General features: G+C 37.5%; 1 protein-coding gene across 1 annotated transcript in view; it reads right to left on the bottom strand.

The window, feature by feature from the left end:
• The window catches only part of LOC135071290 (lachesin-like), a 111,174-nt gene that overhangs the window by 54,844 nt on the left and 28,792 nt on the right, over window positions 1-27,538 (bottom strand). The window contains exons 3-6 of the mRNA XM_063965080.1: window positions 25,027-25,133; window positions 11,163-11,370; window positions 6,391-6,552; window positions 2,875-3,003 (exon numbers count right to left, since the gene is read on the bottom strand). Coding sequence (XP_063821150.1) covers window positions 2,875-3,003; window positions 6,391-6,552; window positions 11,163-11,370; window positions 25,027-25,133 — 606 coding nt within the window. The remainder of the gene's footprint in view (window positions 1-2,874; window positions 3,004-6,390; window positions 6,553-11,162; window positions 11,371-25,026; window positions 25,134-27,538) is intronic.

The raw sequence follows: 27,538 nt of genomic DNA, 5'->3' as shown, positions 1-27,538 counted from the left end.
ACCGGATCCTTGTGTTTTTAGTCTGTATGCTTTGGACGGGGATCTTTCTTTATCTGATTGTGATCTTCAAGTGTTTTACCATTTGAAGCTAAGGCTAGGGCAAGAGCTTTTTCTTCATTGCTACAATAATGTAAACCATGTCCTGTGACTTCATTTAAGATATCTATTTGAAAAAAGTTCTTTAAATTTTTACTATTAATAAACACAATACATACATATTTTGTAGATCACTTTTCAGCAAAGACCTAGCGCAAAAAGTCATAACACCAAGTATAAGATCATGTTTGCATAATAAAACTATACCGTTCTACCGTTACAGCTTTAAAAGACGCAAAATTATTAATTTATATCGTCCGCTTTAAATTGTATTCAAACTAACTATGCTGTTTGTTCAGTTCAGTATAAATTACGAGACATTTGCATTTTATGTAAAGTAACATCTTCATTTTTGTTCAAGTTGTAGACTTGCGTAAATCCTATCCTTTTAGCAAACAACTCAATTGTGTGAAGAGAAATAGAGACAACATTTCACTTATTTATTCATTTATACTTTGAATTACCAGGCCAGTGTCAGGAGAATATGTTTAGGGCTTTGATCCAGCAAAAAAGACAAAATGTTCAGAAGATCTTATTTGGCTCTTTGGTGATCTATCAATCATAAATCATAAAAACAAAAAAAAAAAAATAATTATGGTCAACTATAAATTGGTAGTTGAGTAAAGAAACTGAAATGGACAACAAATTGAAATTACCAGGAACCGATTCGGATAAATTAAGAAAGATACCAGCAGCTAGTAAAGTAATTTGTGAAAATTTTAGCGTTAGTTGTGGTGCTTTGTTATTGTAGACCTTGATACGATATTTTGTTTGTAATTTCAGCCTAACATTAAAGTGCTGTACAGTATTATTATTCGTCCGCAAATTTTTAGCCGTTCATTTAATTTGTTCGCTAAATAAAAGCCCTCTTCACACAATCTAAAAGACACTACAGTCCCTGAGCGCGGCTCGCCCCCTTATTTTCAATTCTTATTACGGGCCAGCTGACTAAATAGACGAAGGTAATTGAAAGATAATATTTTTTCAGTGTGCATGCGCGCGGTTTGAGACCGCTATTGGAAATAAATAAAGCTGCAGGAATTGTGCTTCCTATTGCAGCTGGGACGGATAATTGTGATCGATAACGTTGCTTTTAATCTTAGTCATTGGTTTAAGTTGATAATCTTGAAATTCAGGTTTAGTTAAAAGGAATTTCTTTGATTGTCATTGACGTTTTGTGTTAGAAGTGCTACACAAATCGAAAAACTTCATTTTCATTCATTCATTTTAGTTTGATATTAACCGTACAGTAGTTACAGTGAAGAAAGTGGCCATAAGTTCCAAAAGCTAGATAGTCAACAACGCCCAAATTCAATGCCCTGCAAAACTATGCCTTATTAGCATAAAACACGATGCACACAAGCTGGTAATGTGCGCTAATGCCTGCGTTTGTTATTCATGCCGCTGTGTGTCGCTGGCTGTGCCGGGCGCAAAATTTCGTCCGGTCATAACGTTTGGTAGCGCAGGGGTTTGCACGGGTTAGAATTGATCATGAACTTAAGCTGCTTTGGAAATGAGCATTTTGTGATGGGTGACCAGTTATGCTGGTTTACAAACATATAAATAAGCCCCTAAGCCTTTTTAAGTTAAATAAAACTTAATTCTTCCATTAAAACACTATTATCTGTAGGCAGGCTAATAAAGAGATAAGTAAATAATAATAATGTATTCCAAACCCACAGCTTACAGTCTTCTCGAGCCCATTTTCATGAAATACTTTCCCAATAAACAAACTTTGTCAACATAAAAAGCTAATACATCAAAGATTATGTATTATGACGTCGTAAACAGCGCCGTAATAAATATTTGAAGCTATTGAATGCTAAGCCGCGTGACGTCGACGACTTTAATATTGTTCGCGAAAATTGTCGCCATAAACTTTGGGAATGTTACATTCTCAATTATGTGCGGTATCCATGTAAACAAAATCTGTTTCATGACCAAGTGAATAATGTAATGCAGAAAGTAATTGAAAACTTGATTCACTTTTGAAACACTATGTACGAAAAACAGATTTTTGACCCAAAAAAACCGAGCCAGTGATATTATACAAAATCAACACTGCATTTTTAATTTACTACATACGAGCAATTCCATTTATTTGTAAGTTTTTTTTTCTATTACGTAGCTGTTTGTAACCCGCAAATCGGAAAAGATTTATAAATTTTTGTAAAATTCTGTAAGTATTCCTTGTCTGTGCGCTATAGTATTTAGCTTAACGCGGTGTCATCTGTACAATATTTGTTTAGCTTGAGACTAGACGGCACTGTATAGGTTGAGTGTATTTATTACAGGCTTTTTGTTATTTTTTATTTCAAAATCAAAATCAAAATTATCTTTATTTGTTTAGACTAATTAAATTAGTACTTGCAAATCGTCAAATGCTCTTAAAGAGCCTATACATGTCTCATTCTTTTTTTGCCCTACCAGCGCTTCGAGACAAACATTTGACAAGTGATGAGAAGAAGCGCCGCAACAAACTCAGTCACCACTGTCTGCCGGTTTAATGCAATACACACTTAAGTTCAAGAAGTACGAAAGACCGATGAATAGACTAGGTGCTTCACCTTAGTAATAGATTAGTAAATACTACGGTGCTTATCGAGCATGACCGCTTTTACATACAGGACTGTTGCGTGATTAGCTAGAACTGTGTATGATCTTTCGTGTGTGTCTGATGGATCGCCACACACGAGCCACCGGCCACAGCCACAAAACGCCGCCATTATACATTTTTATGTGGCAGTGTCAACGAATGAACGATGCTACGCTACTTACATTCGACGTCCACGATGATGCGCTTGGACACGGAGGGCGGCACGGCGTTGGTGGCGATGCACAGGTACGCTCCCATCTCAGTGCGGCTGATGCGCTGCAGGCTCAGGGTATCACCCTCGTACACTGTCACTGAAACAACACAACATGGTCAAGATATCTTCAGAGGATGTGTGGTTTTTCCAAAGCATTTATACATAATTCTTGCTCTACCACATCATCATATCATTCAAGTTACAGAATGCCTACCACTGAACAAAGGCTGCCCCCAATGATTTCTAGATAGGATATTATGTCCACCTTGTGGGCGGACGTCTCACGCTGCGCTTGCCAGTACGTGGCCTCTATTTTAGAACCTTCCCCCTTCAGTCGTCAGTTCTGCAGAGCTCATCCTGATCTTCCACTTAATTTTTATTATTATTCAGAATGTGAGATAAAGTTAGAAGATTATTCCATGTGATATTATATTTATTCTTTGTGTGTAAAACTGAAAAATTTAACGAGACATTAAGCACTTTCACAGCGATACAATTGATGGCACTGTAACAATAGATTCGCACATTAAACTGCCAACATAAGTACAAGTGCATCGCAGTGATAACATTTGCGGGTTGAATGGCGAATGGATAAAGATTCGTACTATAGAACAATTTCATGTATTGTAAATGTGATGTGAGTAAGCAGCAAGCACACAAAAGTGTATTTTTCTTTCTCTGCCTAAGGGAAAGTAATTACTGTAAACAGTCATCACATCTTTCGCAATCAGTGACTTTAAATAAATGAAATAGTTGCAGAACAAAAGCATACAGCATTAACCGTTAACAAAAGGCACTGAGTGGGTTTTAATGGGCCGATATGTCCCAGCTGAAGTCTCATTACACCGTCCGTCGGGGCCGTAATTGTAAACAAACTCGTCGGCTGATGGAGGAGCGACGCGACGCGAATTTTTAATTTTTACGACTTCTCGCCCGTTACGCCTTTTATCCTGAATATTTTATGGGGCTTGCATAAAGCGCAGATCACACTAAAAGCGAAGCCACTACACCCTTTATTCTTACTTTGCGCATACCCACTGGTCGATGGGGATGACCAGACCAGTGAGTTGTGGGACCCTCCCCGCGACCAGCAAAGCTATTGGCTAGGCTAAAAAATTGATTTCTTTCACATTTTGTGGACCTTAAGCCAGGGAACAATGAAGATCAAAACAATGAATTAAAACTCCGTTGAACTATCAAAGCTAACTATACTAACATAGCTTGAGGAAGCCTTAACCTTCACACACGTTACTTTGATATATTGGTATTTTACTGTCACATCTCAGACTAAGCTATAAAATCTTTGCATGCGGTGTAGTCTGCGCTTAAGAAACAACTTTTTGCAACAAAATACAGAGTTTAATTACATTTAAAATATTGCGGTCCATTTATGTAAATTGCAAGAATTACGCCAGCTGATCATAAATTAAAAGCAATAATTAGTTTTTAATAATGCATCAGTACAAGAAGTTGTATTAAGGTGTTAGGACTACAAAACCAAGACTAACGTATTTTTAATTTATCTTTAGCTTTATATCCTGTTCAGCTTAGCCGGCTCCTTTCGACTATGCTTTTTTACCCTTAAACAGCACTTTCTAAATCATTATCCGCGTAAAATAACCTTGCTCAGTATTCGGAATGTATTTTTAACATAAATTTAGTTCTGGTGGGGAAATGAAAAAAGTTGTACAAGTCGTTCCCAAAGTCTTGCGGCAACTACACTTTTAAAACGTTGGTAAAACTCAACAGGTTATATCCAAAGGCAGGTATGCTCGAGGGGGTGTCCATTCCGAAATGTTTTATTAAAATGTTGCAGAGAGCGTTCCCAATAATCAACAAAAGGAAAATGACTCACACATACAAAATCTGCCTATACTCCACGAAATGTTTTTCTAGCGAAAGTGTATTTGTAAGAATTATAATAATGCTGGATTGCCACAAACTGAAAACCATTTATGAGTTTCATCGCAGATTTTGCTATTGAAAATACCAGAAACGATTTAATGAAAAAATATTGTACCTCTCGTTTTAAGTGTAATCTAAGCGCTTCACATTCTTGTTACCCGCGTCCTCACACCGCCTCATTTGCGAGATAAAATCTTAAAAGGCGCCCGTTAAAGAGATTTTTCCACATAAAATTCACAAACCTCATCTCAGTACTTATTTCTTGAGTAAAATGTAAATTGTAGCAGGTATCTAGTCCAAGTCCACTATTATAATAAAACCTGGAGTATAAAGCGTTCTAATCCCGCTCTATCTTCCGAAGGATTAAACCTCGTTGCTGGAAAAAACGCAAGTGTGAGACTGCCCGCGATTACAGGTTCTGCAGGTAGTGGGGCGGTGACGACTTCAAATTAAGGGCATTGGGTAAGTTACTTGGGTAACTTAAAACCAATGATCTTTCATTTGTAAGACAGGAAATTTTCTACATTAATTTGCGACTAAGTATAGGAGCAGGTTGTAGATTTTATTTCATTTTCATTCACAGATTTCATTGCTGTTTATCTATACGTCATAATCATAATTATTATCTTACAATTTTAACCTATCTTGATACTTCATATTTGTAAAGGTTTGAACAAAAAAAATTGTTAACATTCAGTATTCTAATGTTCAAGCTGCGGAACCCTAAATCTGGTTTGAGAATAATTATGGAGCGGGAAAGCTGAGTTGTGCCGACGAATTAAACGATTCGAGCAATTGGTGGCTGTCGACAAAGGCCCAAAAATGGAGTTTAATTTGAAGAGATTTTCTTGTACACGGTAAATTAACGTGTGGTTTTGGATGGTGCTTGTCCTCAATTGTGTGTGACCCTCGGAGCCGTCAGCCGCCGCGATTATGTCACGGAGGTTAATTACTCGTCGCATCGAAAAAGTACGGTTTTGTTTGCGTTGATGCGGAATCCTTTTGAGGGGTTCGGGCTATTGTCGGGACGTCATCTGCTGTGGAGTGTGATCCGGTATGTTTGGACGGTATTTTTAGGGTTCGTGAGACATAGGAAAAAACGTCAAAAGTTAGAAAACATTGAAATGTTTTGTCATAACGCTTTGGCTCTACAATTATTTACGTAAGATATTCCTGAAGATACAGATCCAACACGAGGCAGATACACGAGTACTACGAGCATCTTCGCCTGCACTATTGAGGTGAATATTAGGATTTTAAATAAGACTAGCGGCCGCCCGCGACTTTGTACGCGTGGAGTTTCATAAAATCCTTTCTTAGTGGATGCCTACGTCATAACATCTACCTGCATGCCAAATTTCAGCCCGATCCGTCCAGTGGCTTGGGCTGTGCGTTGATAGATCACTATATGTCAGTCAGTCACATTTGAGTTACGAGCATAAGTATCCTATATTTAGATTGATCCGCAATGAAACTGAATTTAAGAGCGTGACTTTACTTCACTCCGGCCTATCTTTTTGTTCACATGATAATAAGAACACGACAACTGATTGTATACTTATTATGTACAACGGCTGACCTTTCTTCCTCCGGTCCACGGATATGGGCTGGCCGTCCTCGCGCCGCCACATGATCTTGGGCGCGGGGAATCCGTCCGCCTTGCACACCAGGCTGATGTTCTGGTTCTCGCGGACAGCCACCGCCGACTGCGTGCTCTCCTCATCTAGGATGTTGGGGGGCACTGCGAAAGACAGATGAACTGTGAGTTATAAAAGCCACTTAGTATTCAGGTCAGGATCAGGTTATTTAGTCTCCACTGCTGCACATAACATCATACCCTTTTGGAAATGTATGACATTTACACTAATATAATAACTTTAAATAACGTTTAATGAAACAAATATATACTCTAGATACTCTTTAGTAGAATTTAACTAAGCGTTTGGCAGATAAGCGCGTTTATCAGATGTGGGGTGAGGCTGATCTGTAGCAGAAGTAAAATAGCTTATAGAAATGCGCCACACCACTTGCAATGTTAATTTTCTTGAAATAGGATTAGGAACCAGCCATTCTGTGACCACGAAGCGTATATTATGCTCTAGTCTACTGGCACCTATACTCATCTACACCAAGATCCCTTTACCTCAAGCGGTAAATTTCCAACTTAAAAACCCATATTTTAATATAGAAAAATTCTTTTGCACACCCACTCTACCCGTAGTGGTCTAATGCAGGGAATTCCTGAGCTGCGTGCATTTTTGATGCAAGTGCGATACGCCAGGAAGCCAGAATAAGCTAGCTGTGTTGGCTTAAAATATTGGTTTATTTAAACCAAGTGGCGTGACACCGGATTGTGTGGAGCAGGACGAAGAAATATTAACTTTTACTCTTTTTGAACGGTTTTAGCATTCTGCTCGAGATGGTAAAATGGTAGAAAAAATATAAGAACGCAAGTATGACATCTATCGTTTGATCATAATAGTTAATTAAATAACTTATGAGCTAGTTACTTCAGTAGTTGCTGTTAAAAAAAAAATTGTTGTAAGTGGAGGACGATTAACGAACGTGTTTCAAATAAACGTTTGTTTGGTAACAATGTTGAGTGAGTAAAATATTCAGGATAGGTACTTACTTTTTCTTTAAAAAAAAGTTATGTACCTATATGCGTATAATTTGTAATTGGTCCATAATCATCGTCTAGCCGACATTTACGGATTAAACTGAACAGAATCAATCGGATCTTGATGCCGATATCTGCCGACGCCACTGTTCCCCAAACTTCGCTGCAGGCTGGCACTATCGGGCCCAAGACGGCGCGCATTGGGGAGGCGAAACTTTGCAAACTTTTACCGATCCATAGGTTTCTGATAGACTGGACCGCATAAAAATGTTTTTGAAAGTTTTAAATCGTTTCTAGTGACACTTTGCTCACGTTTTCTATTATTTAAATATTTTATTAGTTAGAAGGTACTAAAGAGCATTAACCAAACTTGTGATAATAAAAGTAGCTAAGAAGTTCAGACAGTTTTTACTAAGAGTATTTTTAACTTTTTGGCACACATGTTTCTTTTCGTGAGATCATGACAAGTATTTTACATTTACAAATGTGCAATCATCGTCTCGGAATCTCAAATCATGTTTTACTAATTGGCTTTTAATGCTTAAACTTGGGAATCACTTTCTCTATGTGAGGCATTTTTGCCCTCAAATAGCGGAGGCGTGGCTCTTCCCGGCCGATGGCGGAAGCATCCTTTATACGGCCGGCGTTCCCACCAACTTTTAAGTGGGAATAAACCGTCCTTTTCAGCCATTCCTTAACCTCAGCACGTTGCAACGCGGTTTTATATTCATTTTATTTCTTTGGAAAGGCCCTTTGAATCAATCAAGGTGTTGCGCACTTTTGATGTTTTAAACTTTATTGCGAGGGGCTGATTTAAAGGTTTTGTAACAATGTATAAGGGTTTATCTTCTGAAGAGATCTAAGTTTAATAATGAATTAACTTTATAATATCATAACACATCGTCAGTCATCAATAAGCCGTTGGAGTGACAGTTTACGTCTAGTGTAAGCAACCCTTGCAAAATTTTTTATGATAAAAATTATGTTTCAGTCAAATTGCCAAAATATGAGACGACCGTATCCATCACTTAACGACTGGACAACATAGTAGTATGAATATTTCTAATCCTAACTCTTTTCAAGTATAACTGAAACTGATTCATGTCAGTATCTAATAGATAGATAGAAAGTATTTATTTGTGCCGAAATAGGTTACATTTACAAGTTATCACAGTTCACGTTTTATTCAAATTACATCTGCATTATTCGCATGAAATTATATTAAAGCAAGCTCAGAACCTTATAAGGTAATTTATAAAAGAACAAACATCAAATATTTTTCCAGAACCTAACAATTTAGTCAACTAGGTTCAATAACGAAGTTGTCAATTATAATGAAGACTTCCAAAGAGCCTGCTAACAAATACCGGCCATTATAACGGCACCTGACTAATTTATCGAAGCAAAGTGATCAGTTTACGGCTCCCGAGTAATTTCTTTAATAAAACACGATACAAAACAGACTCTTTTATTTTTTGCTGTAGTGATTTCCTTGGTTATTAATTCTGCTTCGATAAATATAAATTGAACGCCGACCTTTAATGCGGGAAAATTCGGTAACGTTTTTGTGAAAACAGATTTTTGTTAATTTTAAGGACTTGAAAGTGATGTTAAAAACCTCAAATTTTCGGGGTATTTTATAAGTACTGTCTCCAAAAGTAAATCAAGAGAAAATTCAAAGGTAAAGGATGAAGAAATAAGACTTCAAATAGAAAAGATTATAAGTAAAGAAGAACACAGAAATAAAGTAAACATTGGTTAGTTTTGGAATTGGTTTTGAATGTTACTAAAGTAAATTACTAGCTAGTAACTATTATAATAAGCTAATTAGAAACAAAAATAAAGCATAAGAAAGGCTTATAAAACTGCTTCAAACATTAAACAAGTATAATTAAAAGTTTACCTACCCGAACGAACCACCACGATATTGTTATAATCTTGCCTATTTAAACTTTATTACTTGAACCAAAAAATCTAACTTCAGATATTCTTGCTCTTTACCTTTGATCTATAATAAGGTTTTTTCTTAAAGAGGAAAGAAAACTAACTCCTGGAATTTTATTTCGCATTTCTCGCAATAGATCTTACAATTTATTGGATTATAGGAAAGATTCGATTAATTTGTCTTTCTTTTTGTTCATTACTGTATGTAGGACCTATTATAATTTACTAATTTCTTAATCGGATCATAATCTTTATATCGACAAATACATTTATCTAACTTAACAAAAAAATGATATTACGAGTATAAATGCAAAAGGTTACATAACGCAAAAACCACTGGACGGGACTTAAAGCTTCAGAAGCATCAGAACACATAGGTTACAAGCAAGACCTTCTAACTTTAGCCGTGTGGTTTCGAGGGAGTAGAAAAAGACCAGCCCCTAGCTTCTCGTGGGTAGATGTCGTGAGAGTAAGGGCGCTTCTAAGGGCAGTTGCAGCGCCACTATCGTGACAAACGCAAACAATAGTGTAGTAAAATGGAGAGGGACTTCTGCCCCCAGTGGAGTCTAAACGATCTGATACTGATTAATAGCTTTCAGTTTTCTATGCGGACACAATATCATTTATCACTTAAATATGATCATCTGGTAAGATGCAGGCCAAGTTTCTCCGTTGTAGAGTTAAGGAAAATCACAAGTGTGAGCTAGTCAACCAAACGGAACTCAACGACAACTTGCAGGTAGCCGACCTGGCTGATCATGGGGTTGGTGTTGACCTGGCACATGTAGTAGCCGCGGTCCTGCTGCACCTGGCTGACGTCATCAGCCACGTCATGCGTTGTCGTGCGAGCGCAAGCTACTCAACAAAAGGAACTCACCGACGACTTGCAAGTAGCCGACCTGGCTGATCATGGGGTTGGTGTTGACCTGGCACATGTAGTAGCCGCGGTCCTGCTGCACCTGGCTGACGTCATCAGCCACGTCATGCGCTGTCGTGCGAGCGCAAGCTACTCAACAAAGGGAACTCACCGACGACCTGCAGGTAGCCGACCTGGCTGATCATGGGGTTGGTGTTGACCTGGCACATGTAGTAGCCGCGGTCCTGCTGCACCTGGCTGACGTCATCAGCCACGTCACGCGTTGTCGTGCGAGCGCAAGCTACTCAAAAAAAAGGAACACACCGAAGACCTGCAGGTAGCCGACCTGGCTGATCATGGGGTTGGTGTTGACCTGGCACATATTGTAGTAGCCGCGGTCCTGCTGCACCTGGCTGACGTCATCAGCCACGTCATGCGTTGTCGTGCAAGCACAAGCTAGTCAACAAAGGGAACTCACCGACGACTTGCAGGTAGCCGACCTGGCTGATCATGGGGTTGGTGTTGACCTGGCACATGTAGTAGCCGCGGTCCTGCTGCACCTGGCTGACGTCATCAGCCACGTTATGCGTTGTCGTGCGAGCGCAAGCTACTCAACAAAGGGAACTCACCGACGACTTGCAGGTAGCCGACCTGGCTGATCATGGGGTTGGTGTTGACCTGGCACATGTAGTAGCCGCGGTCCTGCTGCACCTGGCTGACGTCATCAGCCACGTTATGCGTTGTCGTGCGAGCGCAAGCTACTCAACAAAGGGAACTCACCGACGACTTGCAGGTAGCCGACCTGGCTGATCATGGGGTTGGTGTTGACCTGGCACATGTAGAAGCCGCGGTCCTGCTGCACTTGGCTGACGTCATCGGCCACGTCATGCGCTGTCGTGCGAGCGCAAGCTAGTCAACAAAGGGAACTCACCGACAACCTGCAGGTAGCCGACCTGGCTGATCATGGGGTTGGTGTTGACCTGGCACATGTAGTAGCCGCGGTCCTCCTGCTGCACCTGGCTGACGTGCAGCAGCCACGTCATCGCGTTGTCGTGCGACACGCTGAAGCGCGCCAGCCGCGTGATCACGTGCCGGTGGATCGTCAGGATCATCTGCCGGTCGATGTGGATCCATGCCACCTGAAGCAAAGACGTTAATTTAGTGGTAGGGTTAAAGTAATACTGGGATATGTAAAATCGCTTTAAAACTTTATTCCACGTACAGCAGGGTAGCATCCTTAGACAAATAATATACTTAGTTAAAATTTGTCTTAAATTTTTTGACATTTTTATTGCAAAAAATGAAAATGTTCATAAGCAAGGATTAATGTCAGATTACCGTCATTCAAACATTTGGTTAGATTCTGATTTACGGTAAGATAATAAGGCTAGGTTCATGTTTTTTCAGAACAGAATATTTTTTATTATTGCCATGTATCGCATTATGAAGACGGTTGTTCTTTCAGATACCTAGTTCCTACTTCTAAAATAACTAAAGGATTCTCTTTATTTAATAAATCAGGAGTAGGGCTAAATCTGTTCTTTCTCAGTTAATTTGTTTTAAAATTACCAATTCGTACTGTGTTTTAACCATTAGACGCAAACTCCAATATAAATTTAACTCCACACTATCGGCAAATTGGATCGCAACCGCGGAGCATCTATTATGCGATAGTTTGTTGAGCCGGATTTATCTCGGCGCGAATATCTTTTAATTTTAGCACACATCGCGGTAGTCCAGCACAATAGCCTGGCGTTTGAGATGCGGTCTTATTCAGATGCTAAGTTATGTGATCGCTAAGAAAACCGTGTAAGCAGAAGAAGCAAAAATGTGATAAAGTCCGACTTATTTTATTAAAGGCTAGGACTGGGCTGGACACATCAGTTGCATGTCTTATTAGGTCGTAAGAAAAATAACAATCGATAGTTTTATTTTATTTTGTTTTATTCAGAAAATAAACAGCTTACAAATACATAAATTGCATACGATACAGTGTAGTCACCTCAATAAATCCTATGTTATATTATAGTGCCCTAGAAAGGGCCTATGTGAGTACAGAATAAACTAGTTTTATTTATTTTTATTTTATCGCAGAGTCCAGAGTTGTTACAGCCAGTACAAAACAAGAAGTAGTGATGCATAATGAGACATTGCATGGCAGTATCGATGTTACAGGATTCATAATAGATTTCAAGATCATCATTTTAAAACATGAATAGCTCTGGCCTGAAAGCTTAGAACAGAATAGAATAGAATAGAAAGTATTTATTTGTCTCAAAACAGGTTATAAGATGTTTATTTGAATCTCTCATTCACTCCGAGGTTTTTACGAGTAGGAGCGACAGAGTCGAGAATCGCATTGCGGAACCGTCCGTGGAGCCACACCAAGTAACAGTCGTGCGGAATCACAGTTCCACCTTATCCCCTGATCTCGTGATAGCGACGAAAGTTCACAGCCTCGTAAAATATGCATCGTATCGACTGTTGCGCACTGCGGCAGCGACTCGGCTTGCGGTGTGGTACAGCCGGTGACTTTGTCGACACAACGATGCGTGCTGTGACTCGGTTTGTCTCGCGGGTCTGTTTGAACTTCGACTTTAAGGTGGGGTTTTCTATAGCTATATGCTCCTAGTAATTTCAATGGATTAAGTGGTACTAGATCAGAGCAAAATTGTACCACAAATTAAATGCGAACCATAAAGTTTACCAGACCGTTAGTTCTAACGTTCTAACCAAGATATTTTTTAATATCTGTGAGTAGTTACACTATCTTAAAATACAAGCCACACAAAGATCACAAAAACCTCCTCTCAAATTGATCAATGAACCAACGTATGTTCCACGAAATTTCACATTCAAATCAAGCCCGTTCCACTAGTGGGACAAACTAATCGTTCCATTAATCATCGCTGCCCCCAATCACAGAAACTCCGACAACGCCGTAGATCAAGCGAACACCGAGTCTATTAGCAACCTTACATTCACTTTCATAAATCAATTCCACTATTAAGTCGAGGACTATTAACAGGAACGACGATTCGTGATTAAGTGACGTCATAAGTTATATCTCGCGCTTCCTGCCAGTAATAACGGCGCCGGCTGTAAGCCCACCTCGCTGAATTAGCCGGCTGACTTATGATCTATTAGAAATTTGAAAGAAAATTTATAACTTGAAGCAAAAATAAGTTCCCCATGAAATATGGAGCGAATCAAATTGAAATTCAGTTCAGTTTTTGTTGGCAACTTTTCCTGCATTCTCTTGCGCTATGAATTGTAACGAGTCAAAGTCAAAATTTCTTTATTTGTTTAGACTAATAAATAGTTCTTACAAATCGTCATTTTGCTCTTAAGGAGCCTCTACATGTCTCATAATCTTTTTACCCTACCAGCGCTTCGAGACCAACATTTGGCAAGTGCTGAGAAGAAGCGCCGCAACAAACTCAGTCACCACTGTCTGCCGGTTAATATAAATAAATATAAATAGTAGTAGTAGGTACATTCGATTCAGGAGCAGTTCACTGAATTTACCATGCATTCTTGTATGGTGTATCTTATAAGAATGGGTATACAAGATTGCGTGGTATATTAAACAAGGTAGTGACGTGCTAATATCTAGACTTACATATTAAGATACTAGTAGAAATGACTCGCATACATAAATTTGAATAACTTGGATTGACCAGTCCCCGAAAGCAGCGCCTGTTCACAGACATGACGAGTGAACCAGCCATCGCTTCACTCGACCATATTGGAGGGAATGTAACGACCCGCCTCACTACGCCACCACCCCAGAGACATTTTAGTGAGAATGACAATTCCAAGTTATCTCTTTAAAAAAAACTAATAATAAAGCTAAGTAACAGTCCAGATTGAGAAGCATGACACTATAACATTTGAGAAATTATTATTAGTTTATACATTACTTTCCATTTTAATTATTTTTAGTGCGAGCATGAGAGGACCATAATCCTACTCCCAGGATGACTTATCATTAAGAAAATCTCGAGTTGTATAATAGGCTTTTTTAAGCATGTGATCTTTCTGTGTCTGCATCTCGTCGCTATGATAGGGACTGCAAAGTTACCGTATTGTCATGCATACGTATTTATATTTTTGCACACAATATTTTTACTATTTATGAATTTTATGTTGCCTGCAGTACAAATGGTTTTCTGGACGCGGAAAGCATTTTGTTAAAAGCATATTGTACTGATATAAAATGAAGGAAAAGTGTCTCTTTTCTTTAAAAATCTTCAAGATTTGGTGTATTTGTTCAGTTACGTTCAGAAGTAGCGATACTCAAATTGTATGCACAAAGAAACAACGGATTACCTTTTCCTTTTTCCAGTAAAAAAGGTCCGCTTAAGAACGTTATGTTCCGATACACCGCAGACACACGCAACGTGTCCGCTGTTGACAAAATGCGCATCGCAAAACACCGCGAGCCCACCTTAATACGGCGGATAAAGCGGCAGGGTTCACTCGAAATTGCCGTTAAGTATGTGGTGGCAAATAAAAAGGGGGAAGAGGCTTATGAGGATTTGCCACTCGGAACAAGTTCGCGGAGTTATGCCACTTCGCGGTTGTTTGTTCACGTGCCATTTGTGATGTGATTAAGTGCAGGATTAAGATGGCAAAGTTTATGAGCAATGGTTGTGTGCGAGAATTTATAATGCTCGCCTTTTTACGTTTTTATTTTTTTGTTTTTATATCTCGTGGAATTTAGTACCTTGGGTATCTAAGAATAAAAACAAAGAGATGATGATTAAGCCTTAGCACAATTACTTCCATGAGGCAGCGTGAAACATCGAGACGTCTTTGTAAGTATGAAATATCACCAATTGGTTTGCTCTCAACACTCATCCAATAAATGCAACTAACTTTACCTACGTCACATGATACGAGTATTTAGAAAATAACGGAACGTGACTTACTGAGGTTATCTTGAATACTCATTTCTATTTTAGCAGTCTATTGATTATTTTGTTGGTTCTGGGTTCTATTTAAAGTTGAACGAGACTAAAATGACAGCTCGTAAATTCTGATACAAACAAGGATTGGTGCATGTTGAAATACGATTTTACTATTGTCCGATGTAGGTATATTGAGTTTTACTTTCGCTTTCATGTGTAAGAATTCAGAGGAATCACTCGTGGACGCATAAAATAAACCTGTGCGTACCCTAATAGATCTGTGCATATTTAATTTAACACTGCAATTAAATATTTACTACAAATTCAGCAGTTACACTAATAATTTTGTAAAAAGTAATAAACGTTTTTATTTATTTATTTGTTTGTCTATAATGAGATAATATGAAATAACAACGCGTTACATCTGGATTGGTTGCAAACCGTGTTTGAACTAATAACACAATTACACGTAGCATCGCGGGCGTCGCGTCGCTTGAGGACGCTTTGCATAAGGCTGCGCCAATCAACGTAACATTGGCGCCCAACGTTTGCCAATTATTTGAGGAATTGGTTACTAGCTCCATGACTATTCTAACTTTAATATTAATGGATTTACAACATTTTCATCATTTCAGCCACAGGACGTCCACTGCTGAACATAGGCATCCCCCAATGACTTCCACATCGCACGTTTGGTAGCGGCCTGCATCCAGCGCCTTCCTGCTACCTTTATCAGGTCGTCGGTTCACCTTGTGGGTGGACGTCCCACGCTGCGTTTTCCGGTACGCGGCCTTCGTTCCAGAACCTTGCTGCCCCATCGGCCGTCAGTTCTGCGTACTATGTGCCCTGCCCACTGCCACTTTAGCTTGCTAATCCGTCGGGCTATGTCAGCTACTTTAGTTCGTTTACGGATCTCCTCATTTCTGATTCCATCTCGTAAAGAAACACCGAGCATAGCCCTCTCCATAGCACGCTGTGCAACTTTGAGCTTCTGTATAACTGATTGAGCTGAATTACTTATTTGAATTGATTCCTCTGAAATTAACTAAAATATTCAAAAGGACGCATTTCCTAGTTAGTCCCAGTGCACCCATTAAAAGTTCAAAGCACATAAAATGTAATTCGATCGACCGCCAGAGAACTTTACCCTGTTTATTACAGACCACTATCCCAAAATGGCCCTTCAAAAGCGAGCGTTTACCGCTAAAAATAACCGTTGCCTACGTTAAACGTATTTCGCGGAATATTTTTTTGCGCAGTTAATTTTAAGAGAGCAGGCCCACTCCGTTGAAAGGGGTGCACAGAGCTGAGAGATAATGTAGGTAACTCACGAAGGCAGTTTTTTAATTGATAAAAACATATTATTTCTTTGAAAATAGTTTACCTCGATTAGTTTTATCTTCTTATTATCAGTTACTAAAAGTTACATAATTATTTCCAATTGTACCACAAAGAATCAATTTTTACTGTGCTTTAGGCCGCAGCCCATTGGTTGCAATAAAAAACCTTGGGATTTTTAGATTACATACGCCCCTGCTTCCGCGGATCTTATGTCGATAAGATCCGCGTAAGCAGGGGAGCTCCGCGTAGTAGTCGAATGTAGAGCACCTGAAGCAAAATGTTCCAAAGAGTGCATTCAACTCTCGTACACGGCAGACGCTAGTGGGTGTTTACGAGCGCGCCTACTGATCCTGCGCACCGTCATTTTTGGGCGCATACAATTTTCATAACAAAGTTACGGCACTCCGCGCTGCTTGAAACTGAACTTTATGAAATTTCACAAATAGTGCTATTTGAACAAGACATATTAGCTTTTAGGAACGATATTAGTTTGCAAAACAGGGAACTTCATCAAAGTAAATGTACTTAAGGAAGCAATAAACATATTGAGTATTGAGTATTGAGTATTAATTTCCGATTGATGCGTACATCGATTGCGGTTATACGATCTATTTTGGTTGATTCTGTACACTTTGATGTTTGGGGTTATCTGCTCTATTTGTCACTCTCACAACTTGGGGATGGTAAATGAATTAGAAATTGGAAACTAATTTCTTGATTCTATCGGGTCAGTAAATCTTTGTAGAGACAACTTGAACGTAGGACTAACTTTACTCATGAATTGCCTTAACTTTTACAACGGGACAGTTTAACCCTTACACGCTTATAACTATTCCAAACCATAAAATTATTTTTTCTTTAGTTATATCTATTTATTATAGTCTAATTTAAGATAGAAGTAGTACAGAAAATATAAGTACTATGTATTTCAGTGTTTTTCAGTCGGGGACACATATGTCCCTATATGCGTTAAGGTATACATTGCCTCATATATTGAAAATAAAATACTTCGACGCTTTTATTGCAAAATAAATACAAATCACACTAAAAATACACATTAAATTTAATCAATAAGCTTATTTTTAATATTTATAATAATAAATTTAAAATAGGTAGCATCATATCTTACGTATTTTTATATTTGATCCTCATCTCATCATAGACCTCTTTCTTGAAGTTAGATCTACCTAACTAGACTGTTTGTTTCAAGAACAACTTTGAGTGTAGAGTCTCCAGCGTTCAGAGAAGTGCGTGTAACACGGATATTTGACATAATTTTTTCGTCTTGTCCATTTTTATGTTAAATCCCATTTATTGAGAGCCTCTAATTAGGGCATGGGGATTGATTCTAGGTCTTCCAAGGTCTCAGCCGTGCCGTGACTACAATTGTGAATCTTACTTGGGGGGACAACATCCGAGAGGCTTCGCGACATCTTCTTATCCAAAATATCGCAGTGTCTCAAGACCTTTGACTGAAAGTCTTTGACCAATGTGTGTTGGCTTGGCGGCGATGACGCACGGAGCGGAGACGTATTCCTTCACTATGAGCCTTATGTGAGAAGGCTCAAAGTCACCCAAAGGGTGATGAGGAAGTCCGTAGGAGACTCAAAGTAACAGATATAGCCCGCATCATTACCAAACTTTCGCAGCAATGGGCAGGGCACATAGCTCGCAGAAGTGATGGCCGTTTGGGCAGAAAATTTCTCGAGTGGCGCCCACGGATAGGAAGACGCAGTGTGGCAGGCCTCATGTTCCTGTGCTGCTCATGTACATTCATGTATACGAGCAGCACAGGAACGATTGTTGTGGAAATCCTCAGGAAAGCCTCTGTCCAGCAGTAGACACCCTTTCATCAGGGAGGAAACCATACTCATTGTCACTATTTTCAGTCATCATGACTTCTAAATTTCGTCTTTCCTGAGCGAAATTTCTTCAAGTCGATTTGAAGACAAATGATTTACAAAAAAATGTATGAATTATAAATAAAACATCAATAAAAACATACAAATTATAACGAGGCAAACAATATCCTTAGTAAGAATCAAGTTGCCTTTGACGCACATAGGGACACCCGTGTCCCAATACAGATTTTTACATAATATTCATTATGCATACGAATAAAATCGAAAATATGCAATAAAACGATAATTATACTTATTAGTGAATGTAAATCGGAAGAAAAATAATTTCCAAACAGCCGCTAAGTAATATTAAAATATTTTTTAATTTTGACGTCGAACGAATTTTTTTTTCACATTTTGTGCCAGTATTTTTTTACACAAGGAATCGCGTTTTTTATTATTTATAGCGCATAATCATAAAAGATAATAATAAAATTTTAGAATATTAAACTACAAAGGGTTTAACTTAACTAGTATTACTGTAAATCGTAAAAACTATGCGGGGACAAATGTGTCCCATATGCGTGAAAGGGTTAATAAAGACATTTAATGAGAGATTAAATAATAAACAATGGGTACAAATTATAAGGTAAGTTTCTCCATTGTTCTTAATCGTGATACAAAAGATTATCTAAATGTTATATTCTCTCATTTAACAATCGTATTTCATGAATTTCACATTTTGATTATGATTGCGATTTTATTCTCATGCGAAAAAAGGAGTGTGACCATTTGGTTTTTCTCCAGAATTTACTTTACGCAAGTATAGAAATCACTTAGAGGAAAAAATATAATCCGTGCACACGATCGGGCGGGTTAAGGTAAATTTGATTAGGGTCCCAGAGCCGGCCCCTGAGGCATTCCCACCGGGTGCTCATATCGCCAGTTTTATTTGCTTCTCTCCATTAAATCGATTTTCAATGATGCCCTTTTAGTAAATAGATTCCGTGTAATTTTATCTTTTGAAAAACGATTCAAGTATTTTTGGAGTCAGACAAGAGGTTTGATTTTATCAGAAGCATGCTTTAAGTTAATTTAATCAGGTCAAGTTTATTCTTACTATATTAAAAGGTTATTGCCCATCTAGTATCTTCAAAGGCTTCATCCTTCTGTACATTATTTGTGGCATAAAGTTTAGATCTAAAACGCCAAATAATTCTAGTGCAAGAGTGTAATAAAGAGAAATTCTGATCCCGACTGTAAACTGGAACAACAAATGAAGCATCCGAACCCTTCATTTTGGCACTCGAGAATTCCACGGCACTCTCACTTACCGCTTAAGTATTTACGAGCAGGCAGTATCAAGATAATAGGGCTCATAAAATAAAATAAATAATTAGACACCCGGCAAATTCATGAATAAGTTAATTGTAACACTGCAAGGCGCTGGAAGTCGCCTCCCCAGACACCCCTACTTAATTACTGCAGAGAAATATGACAGTTCGTTTCGGGAGTAATCCAATTCGGAAAGGGTTAATAGCAAACTCGATTGAGTAAAAACGTGGGAACGTGAAGACGTAATTGATGTGAATCCGAAATGAGATGAGAATTGCCGATGTCTGAATGAATCGCGCGAATTTTAATAAAGTTGTGAATGGTCCATTCAATGATAATTTGACTCGGAGAGGAGTTGGAGCATTGTATAAATTCGTTTATTGAATTAAAATATACAAACCGAAATACATCTAACCGGATATCTGATAAAGGTAAACAGAGGAATATAAATAGAGATCAATTTTGGGAAGTGCCTTTGTTACCGATTCCAAATGGTTTTGGTTAAGCAACTAACTTCCAAGGCTACATTATTGCGAAGTACTAGTAGGAAATTTGTCATTATGTTCTTCATTCTTAGCGACTATCTAAATATGAACTTTTGTATTAAAATCGCATGACAGTGCGGGCATGTGTCATTTACATAAAATGCGCATTGCGTAAGTAAATAATGAGATTTTATCAGTCACATTAATCGTTTTAATGTTAGTGGGACCTCCTGGCACATCTGCTTTTCTCATTTGCTCGCAATCCACTAAACGAGTCATAGAAGATTGTCTGTTAATTACTGAAATATTCTTCTGTGTTACATAGCCTGTCTTTTTGTATAATAGGTCTTGAATGATCTGGCTCTACAATGACAAGGATTAAATATAAAGTAAATGAACTCAAAATACCGGATGACGTTTTCCGCGTTAAAAACCTATACATACAAAAACAAAATGACCCTACATAACATTCGAATTAAATTATGACAGCCAATTTAGCAAATGTAAGAAAAAATACAAAAGGGACGAGATCACAAAGTTTCTGAAAATGTTCATAAGCGCACCTGAAGGCTTCTTCAATTATTTCATTCACCTCGACGAAGTTAATCAAAACTTTTATACTTTCCATGTTTTCCAGAATAATTTGGAAAATAAATAAACAAGTTAAGTGGAGTGCTTGTCGGGGCTTTATGTTTTTCTGCAGCCGCTTAATTTTTGGTTGGCTGTTGTAAATTTAAAGAGGTTGAATGTAAATATTACTAAACGTAGCTTATCAGGTTGTTATACAAAATAACATATTGATGGTCTACTTTGATTTTGATTGTGTAAAGAAACTCTATAACTATTGGTTTTCCATAGGATGACGAAATGATCAGGACTAGAGAGGTTACGATGATTTCTAGTTTTCTTTATTTTAAAGAGTATTTAGTAGAATTGTTTTTGTAGTTGTAGTATTAACATAAACTATGTTAATGTAGAGTCAGTCTGTTGTATTAATATAAACTTTGTTTGTGTATCCAGTCTACTTCATTCGCTTCAACTGTACCTCGTGGTTACCGTCACGGGAATATTCGCGTTCATGAATAACTTAATTGATTCTGCAACTGTGCGCAATTGAAATATCCTGCAACTCGATATTAGATGGAACGCAGACAAAGCTTATTGTTATGTACGAGTTGGTACAGTCGACAGCATATCCGACTAAACAAGTTTGTGGCAAAATATGACCTAATACTATGACAACTAAATAAGATACTACAGTGTTTAATTTGATGTGCCGTCGTCTGTGTTGCCTCCCTTTAGAATAGAATTTGAATTTCACTTACTACAGTCTGGAGCTTCACCTGTGTGGTATTTGGTAATAATTCGGAAAATATTTATCGCGCGACTCACGTTCAAAAACACTTTTTATTCCTTACCAGAAGCATAAATATGAACTTTATCCCTAACATGAGAAATGATGGGTTCCCCATACAAACTTTCATCCCGTATTTCACCTCTCCAAAGATTTATATTGCGACAAAACGTAGCTTATGGTTTTTAGGTCGATCCCATGTAAATTACAAACAAAATTTGTAAAAAAAAAACTGCTTAAAACACTAGGAAAATTTAAGGCAAACAGAGTTACGTACCTACTCATTTGTAACATAAAAAAATAAGCAAGATCTTATATTTTATTAAAGCAGTACGTTACACAAAAATATATTAATAGCTAAACTTCTCCACATTGGGCGTCAAAAGAATAAAAGGCACGGCCTTGTGGATAAAAGTTATTTTTGTGTTACTTGATTTAGTTACTCTGCGACATCTTCCTTGAATAAGATATTGATTGTCTTTCAATGAAAAACAGGTCCAGACTTTTGACAAGGTAAAAATAGATATTTTTAAGAAATTACGCTTTCTTTAAATAACAGCTAAGTTATGAAGAGTGGTTTTCAATTAAAGCTAAAAATATAATTCAAGTTATTATTTCATCATTTAATTTATTATGTCAATTTATTTTAAATATCTTCATTTAAAAACAACTCTTTGAAAGGATGACTGTAAACTTAATAATTTAACGTTTATTAACCAATTTCAACAAAAAAGGTGTAATGTTTTAAATCTACATACAGGATAATGTAGCAGTGGTGCGAGCGGGTATTCATGAATAAGTTAATTGGATACTGCAACTTTGGGGCAAATGAGTCGCTTTTGTGGGGCAATTGAAACGTTTCAAGCGATAACTGGGATCATTTTTATTAAAGTTTTTATATTATTTGTTAGTTTATTACCACAGGGACTACTATTTATGTAAAAGAAATGATCATCTCTGTCATTCAACTATTACATTATTACAGTGAGTGATTGCTAGGAAGCGAAAGAATTGTGCTATTCTTTCTTGAAATTATTTTGTGTAAATCTAAATATACGAGTATACAACTCAAAGGTGACTGACTGTCTGACTGACTGACAGTGATCTATCAATAGGCATCCGCTAAGAAAGGATTTTACGAAACTCCACCCCTAAGGGGGTAAAACGGAAGTCGCGGGCGGCCGCTAATTAAATAATAAAACTGTGAAGTAAATGTTAAAATTTTCAAAACTGAAAATGAGCGTGTAATGCAAGACATTGACATGACCCTTGACTAAATAATATTTTACATAGCCGAATCGATTCCACGCAACATCACAGTCATTCAGTGTTCACACATGCATCGCCTACTTGCGCCTAATTTGCGTTCCCGTGATCACGTGCGCGGGGCAAGTGGGACGAGTGGAGCGAGTGGGGCGAGACCGTAGCGTTACAGATTTCCCCGGGGACAACTCCGGACGGGTGACGGGTACATTCCGAAGAATGGGGCCCACTGATAGCTTCCTTTTGATTGATTTGGAGAGGCGAGGACTATGGGTCTCAATGAGATGTGAGTGATGGGCTTTAAAATTGTAAACTCATGTAATAATCGACAGAGACCCCATAACCAGATGGCAGAACGTAGGTCAGAGGTATTAAAAATTTTTTTTTTTTTGCTGTGATCATTTGCAATCAGTCCCAAGACTATGAGCAAATCTGTTCTTTGATGCTGTCATGCGGAGTGGCTTCCCATTGGAAGCATCAACTCATCTGCTGCCCAGATCTACTGGCGATCCTCTAGCTCCAGGATATGATGACGTTTCAGTCGTCTCACATACTGGTCCATGGTAAGTTGGCGAGCAAGTTCGTTAGGATGATGGATTAACCGCTCTTTGTACTTAGTTGCCAGACTCCGAATTTCCTCCTTTATTGTTTTCATTTCAAGGTGCTCGTGGACTTCGTTGTTGGTAATGTACCATGGTACTTGTGCAATTGTTCTCAAGATCTTGTTTTGTTGGCGCTGGAGTATACTTATGTTGGAATCGCTTGCGCTGCCCCATAGTTGCAAACCATAAGTCCATATGGGCTTAAGGATAACTTTGTATATTAGGAGTTTGTTGTCCAAGGAGAGTCGCGAGTTCCTTCCTAGCATCCAGTATAGGCTGTTGTACTTCAGCTGAAGCTCCTGCTTCTTACATTTGATGTGGTGGCTCCAGGTTAGTCTACGATCAATGTGTAAGCCAAGATATCTAACATGGTCACTGTGGGGTAGAGTACATTGGCCCAACTTTACAGGTGGACAGTCTCCTCTTTTTAGGGCGAATGTCACCTGCACTGACTTAGCAGCACTAGCCTTGATTTTCCATTTTTGAAGCCATTCGTTTACATTGTTGAGGCTTTTCTGTAAGTTCTCTGATGCCAGTTCTGGATCTTTATTACTTGCTAATATAGCGGTGTCGTCTGCAAAAGTAGCTGTAGTTATCAAAAAAAATATTTAATTATAAGATAATTCATCAACATTTTTACTTCACGTGTTTTTTCTCAAAAGTGAAACATTTCTCGGTTTCTATCAGCACAATGTGCTTGAATCATTGCAACGGTCCTCACATACCTGAAAATAGTATTTTCATAGTATCTTTAGCTTCGACAACTAATTCTTAGAAGAATATTCTGTAGGTACTGACTGAACATTCTAAACTTAATTCAGTACAGTTGCTTTATAATAGAAGTTCTTATCTCCAGTTGTAATATCAAGAACACAGATGGTTAAACTGAAGACAGAATTATTTGGAGATATGAAAATTTTGTGATTTACATAAAGAAAATATTAGCGTCAGACGTAATAACAGTGTGTTAGGAATATTACAGACATTTAAAATATTAAACTTTAATTTAACTGTGGCATACGAAAATACCTCTCAATATATCAAACTGCTGAACTCAAAGTATCTGACTGCAACTAAGCATGGAAATATTGTAAAATATGGCACTTGATAAGATAGGTTAGATTCAATTTAATATTAATTAACACCAAGGCAGTGCCACTGAACTAGAAGTCCCTCATTAAGTATTTATAATTAGCAAGTTTGTATCACCTCGACTCTGACTCTGTATTGGTTCGGGCCGTCGAGACGTTCAGCAAACATTAAAATAGGAATACGCTAACAATAAATATAGACATAGTGCCCTTAACTTGGAGCTAATATTGAGGGCATATACGAAAAGAGGTTAACAAGTCCATAAATAAAATATAGAGTTCACAACTAATTTACTGATAGAAGGTAATAACTTAATATTTGAAAAAGTTAAGTTAAGAAAATATTTCTTAAATAATTCGTTTCATGACGACTTTCAGATTAATAATAAAGTACCTAATTCATAAGTAAAATGAAAGAAATGTGTGAGTGTTTTTCAGTCAAACCTCCCCTGGGCTTCCCATTTGGTGGACCAGTGATCTGGTGAAGGGCGCGGGAAGCGCCTGGATATGGATAGCATAGAATCGATCGTGGTGGAAATCAGAGGTGGAGGATTTTCTCTATAAGCTTACCTTATAAGTTCCAAGGTGTTCGACGACGCAGGGGAGGCTGGCATCCCGCCCCAACGCCACCGTCACGTTGGGGATGGGCTCGGCGAACCGCGGCTCCTCTGTCAGCACTGGAGACAAAATTGAGGTTTTTAAGTTTTGTTTCTGAAGTAAATTACACAACACCTTGCATTTGACTGTTTTTAAGTCTTTGAATGACTTTTAAATAACACGTAGGATGCTACATCATATCAATGAGCCTCAAACAATCAAAAATGTACAGTGTGTGGTGTCACACTCGACAGTCAACCACTTAAACTCGGCTATTGCACTGTTCAGCGAAATTAAAATGCGAAACATTCTAATAAAACTGCCTTTAAATATCACAAATAATGAATTTGAAAATAAAAATGGTTTATCTGAAGTATCTACTGAAAAATTCCCACCTGAATCAGTCATTGGCGTATTATTCTTTTAATAAATAGTATCAAGCTATTGCTCAAAATCAAAACATACGTTATGAATATCGTTATCTAAAATAACTTTAGCATATACTCAAGTAAGTTATATCTATTAAGGGCCGATTTTTCAATCGTCAGATATCTTTTAACTGATGAATAAACTTGTCATTTTGACATATTTTCCATACCGAAACTGTCAATGTGCCAAATTATTCTTTAGTTAAAAGTTATCCGACGATTGAAAAATCAGCCCTAAAACATTCAAATTGAATTTAAATTATTACTAAAGAAACATTGAGTAATAATTTAGTGAATAATATTTGAATATATCAAGCAAACATTCTTAGTTCAGACAAAATATACATTTAATGATAGTATTAAACTGGGTGGCTTAGTAATGAAGATTTCAGTATAGATGAGAATTTGTAAATACGACAATAATAAAATGCTTCTAAAATACCTACCTGAGTACTATTTACCTTTGTATACTCGATATCTTTGATAGTTACAACCATAATGGTCCTATTTTTGGCTTTACCGTTCCAAGAAAGGTTATCGTAGTAGCAGACTGATAACTCAGTGAAGTAAAAGATTAAAAGGTTATAATAAAATATTAAGGTCCTTAATTATGATGATTAAAATAAATAAATTCCTTATCTCTCTCATCCATCCAGGTATAAGATAAATTCCAGTACCTAATAGATACCAGAAACCCTATGAAAGCTTTTTCTAGAGAGGCCCGCTATAATGTTTTGTTTGTACTTTATCTAAAATTAAATTTTAACACCAGTCAGTTTAAGTGACCTCACAAATTATAGAGCAATATCTACTTATCAAAACTGTCTTGAGAATTAAAATAAATACGAGAGAAATACTTTGCACAAAATAATCTCAAAAGAAAAGTTTTATTTAAAACATTGTCTGGAAATATAAGCGAGATAAAATAATGAAGTTCTCGAGAAACTTTCCACCTACAGTGTGAACGGGAATTCTGCAATAAAGCATAAAGTGTAGATTGTTGAATTGAAGTTTTAATAAAATCAACATTTAACTCAAGAGCATGAGATTGAATAAGAACTTGTCTAATAAAGACGGTGCAGTCAAAACAAAAAACAATTTTGTCGAAAAATAACTTAGAAGGGAAGATTGACATTTTTAATCAAGAGGAAAGTTGCGGCGCCGCATGAGTTGTTGACGGCGAACATTGTTTATTACAAGTTTGCGTTTCAACTGTTGATAACTCCGAGCGTTCAGTGTGTGGTAATGATGAAAACCATTAATCTTTTTGATGATTAAGCACGAATTTTCTGTAGAATTTCTTGACAAGCTCCAAGATTGGGTTCAGGCGCTCTTTTGATGTTCCCTTAAAGATAGCGACGCTTCAGCCTATCTCGTTATTTCATAATAAACCACCACAATATTATAGCGTCGCGACAACGTAGGAAATAATATTTGGTGCAAAAAGTTTTCGTGAGGAATAGTTATAATTTATACAATTTTCTGTTCCACAAACTATTTTCATTTTTTCAGTGTTCCAAGGGATTGCAGACCTGAATATTTGACATTAATTTCAACTCGGTACCTCCACGCATTCCGGAGAAAAAGGGTCTTGACAGACAAGAGGGCTGGACAACAAAGTAATCCTATTTCTATTTTTTCTTTTACAGAACCAGAATAATTGAACTTTAAATCCTGAAGTGTGGAACTAAAATTGTATTCTTATTTTATTGGTACTTATTAGGTAACTTAGTAACTACATCTACGAAGTTCTTTACTAACATTTTTCTTACTTCCAGGCTTCAAGGCCTTTCAAATGAGGTAGGTATTTGATGTGCCTAATGATAAAAAATCTAAACAAATAAAACATTAAACCTTGACTCTGTTCTATAATAATTGAATGATTCCTTAAACTCAATTCATGCATGCGGAATTTAATATAAAGAATTCCTGGTATCTCTTATAAGAAATAGCAACAAGTAGTCACAATTGTAACCTTTCCTGGGCAGATTCAAGATAGGCAAATCTGAGATCTGCTTACAAAGAAACTTGTAGCAATTATTAAAAACCCGAAGTTA

This window comes from Ostrinia nubilalis, chromosome 4 (genome assembly GCF_963855985.1).
Source record: "Ostrinia nubilalis chromosome 4, ilOstNubi1.1, whole genome shotgun sequence".
NCBI classification, from domain to species: Eukaryota; Metazoa; Arthropoda; class Insecta; order Lepidoptera; family Crambidae; genus Ostrinia; species Ostrinia nubilalis.
Note: the sequence above shows the minus strand (reverse complement) of the source record. Positions and strands in the feature narration are given on the sequence as shown.